Genomic DNA, 2,775 nt, shown 5'->3' on the forward strand with positions numbered 1-2,775 from the left:
ACACACACACACACTCAGTAGGTGCGTTTATTATTATCATTATTATTGATCTTTTTGAAGCCTGAATTTTGGTGCGGTGCCGTTACGATGAGCACCAAGTCGTCCCTCGCGCAGGAGGAACCGAAAGATGACGTTTCCTGCTCGCAGGCGCCGTTAGCCCCCGCGTCGCCGGCACTCGACGAGCTGCTGGGGCGAAGCGACCTGAGCGAAGCGTCACGGGTGTCCGTGTGGGGGAGCCCGTGCGTCTCGGGCAGCGCCCTCCCCGCTGACAACTTCCAGAGAGCCTCGCCCAACACCGGAGACGCGCCGCTGTGCGCGGCGGCGCTCTCCCGCATGGCGAAGGACGCCGCTACTGGGGATATGTCGCTTCGCGCGGACTTTTTAGACAAGAACGCGCTGCCGCTGGTGAAGTTGAATAAAGGGCATCGAAACTTGAGCATGATCACCATTATGCCAGAAACAGAAGACAGCAACTGCGGTTCGCCGCTGAGGCCTGAGACGGAGGTGGCGCCTGTGATCAACACCGCGATGAGGGTGCGGGGGTCCAGGGTGTCCACATCGATGGCCAGTGCTGAAAGCGTCTGCGGGGACTCCGTCGCGCAGGGCCACCTCAGCGCTTGCAACCTTGATGGCTTATCCTTCCAGTTGCTGAGCGGCAATGTGAGGTCGACATCGGATGCCCTTGCCGGTCACTGCGTGCAGAGGACGGACGGCGTGGTGTCGGAGTCCGTAGCGGAGGATGCAGGGACAAGCGTTCGTGTCGAAGTGGGCAGCGATACACGGTGTCGTGTAATGTCACAAAGTGAATCGGCGTTCGCCGTGGACGACTCGCGAAACGGCATCGCTGGCGATACCGTTAGTGATGTGTCGTCGCTGCACGTACCGCTGTGCAATTTCCTTCCGCTGAACAAGGAAAACCTCGAGGAGCTGCGTCTGCAGATCGCGTCGGGGCAGTGCCCTCTCCGCGAGGAGGTGCTAATGGGGCTCAACGCCGCAATGCTGCCCAAGCCCGATGCGTCGCAAAGCATGTTGGTTGAGCCGCCTGCCGCCGTTTCACGCCTCGGTGACGCGGGGATGCCGCAGGAGGAGACCCTCTCGAACGGGTTGCCCAAAGCCCCCAGCTGCTGTGAAGATGCGCCGAACGCAGATGTCTGGGAGGGCGAAATGAATGCACTGAGGCGGCTTGTGGAGAACGTGGTAGCAGATATGCAGAGAGAGACGTCGGAGCGCGCCAGCATCATTGCGGATATGGTCGGCCTCCGCCACCTCCTACAGGTTCACACCAAGGAGGAAGCGAAAGTTCTTCAGGCATCTGAAGAAAAACGTTGTGCGTTCCAAACAATAGTAGAGACAAACCTCGCACGAATAGAGACACAGATGATGGAGGCTGATGCACAGATATCAGTGGGATTGTCTACAGAGATGGATGTGCTCAAGCAGATGGTGAATGAAGAGATGCAAAGCTTGCGAACTCATTATGAAGGGCAGCTCAGCGCCGTTCTTCAGGAGGTAAACGATCGTCTTGGGAAGGCGGATCAACTAATGAAAAGCGTACTAGAGCGACAGAAGGAACTACAACAGCAGGTGGACTACGCCTTTCGCTTGGAGGCCCTTCCTCCTGGTGAGGCAATTCCTGACGGGGAAAAAATACGTTTGGTGATTGATCTTCATATTTTCGATGAACACCAGGAAGTGCTGCTCCCCATCAGCAGCAAGGCAACAGTGGGGATCTGCAAGCGCGAACTCCTTCGGCGAATTCGTCATCAAGGGTTGATTGACGATGACATCCGATACTCCAATGTAGTGCTTTTGCATGGAAATGTTGCATTGTACGAGGAGGACGTCCTGTCGGACATTTTTACCTCTGAAGTTCAAAATGCCGGAAACGGAGGATGTTGTCTAAAACTAACGCTGCGCACCACACATACAAGACGCAGCGGCAGCTCGGTTACGATGCAAAAAGACACATTCGGAAGTACACCTTCTGCGACTGTAGAGCCAGGTGCTAGTTCGTTAGGTACTGGTGCTTCTGCTTCTGATGCGGATCCGGCTCAGGCTTCATCTTCAGCTACGAAAACAGTTTTCTCCTCTTCCTTGCCGCATGTGAACATTCTGCCTATATGCATCCCAACCACTGAGAAGCCTCCGCAATCGGAGGACTTTGGTGTGTTGCGTGCAAATATTGTGGACGATCTTAGCCAAAACGAGTCCCTCGATCGTCGACTGGTGTGGGAGCTCGAGCGTATAGAGTTCGATGCCATCAAGAGGGACGAGCAGTCACGTCATATTGTTGTTGCAAAAGATGCACTGAATCGCATACGCGCCACCTTGTTGGATCGTGTCATGTATTCTTCAGTCGAGGCGCACCGCCGCCTGGCCCGAAGTGCGCTTGAGAAGTTGGACCGTGCACTGCTCCCCGGCAGCACCGTGGAGGAAATGGGCCTGGCGAGCAGCACGGCCGCGGCGACTCTGCAAAGCATCAGCTCTACAGAAGGAGAGGACGAACGCGTCACCGCTATGCAGGAAGATATGCGTGTTGAAGAGGAGCGTAAGCAGAAGCTGGTAGAAGACATCAAGGTGTTGAATGACGAAATTTCCAATAGGCTGCGCATCCCAGCCAATTTAATGAGGCGCGCAGAGTCTGTGACGCAAAGCGCGCAGCGAGCTATCATTCTGGCGCCCACCATGTCGCAAAAGGACCTTGACGCGGTGCACGAGGCACTGGTGGATTACTGTGCCGCTGTTCGTACGCAAAACTGATCCCCTTTTTTTTTT

The 2,775-nt window shown here is 55.7% G+C and overlaps 1 protein-coding gene across 1 annotated transcript; it reads left to right on the forward strand.

Annotated features, from left to right (window-relative positions):
* Positions 1-87: 87 nt before the first annotated feature.
* DQ04_04921000 (hypothetical protein) lies at positions 88-2,760 on the forward strand (the record flags this gene model as incomplete). The annotated part of the gene is made up of 1 exon (XM_009313864.1): positions 88-2,760. One exon carries the CDS (start codon positions 88-90, stop codon positions 2,758-2,760), a length of 2,673 nt encoding a protein of 890 aa, XP_009312139.1.
* Positions 2,761-2,775: the final 15 nt, after the last annotated feature.

Source organism: Trypanosoma grayi (genome assembly GCF_000691245.1).
Source record: "Trypanosoma grayi strain ANR4 Tgr_492_V1, whole genome shotgun sequence".
Lineage (NCBI taxonomy): Eukaryota > Euglenozoa > Kinetoplastea > Trypanosomatida > Trypanosomatidae > Trypanosoma > Trypanosoma grayi.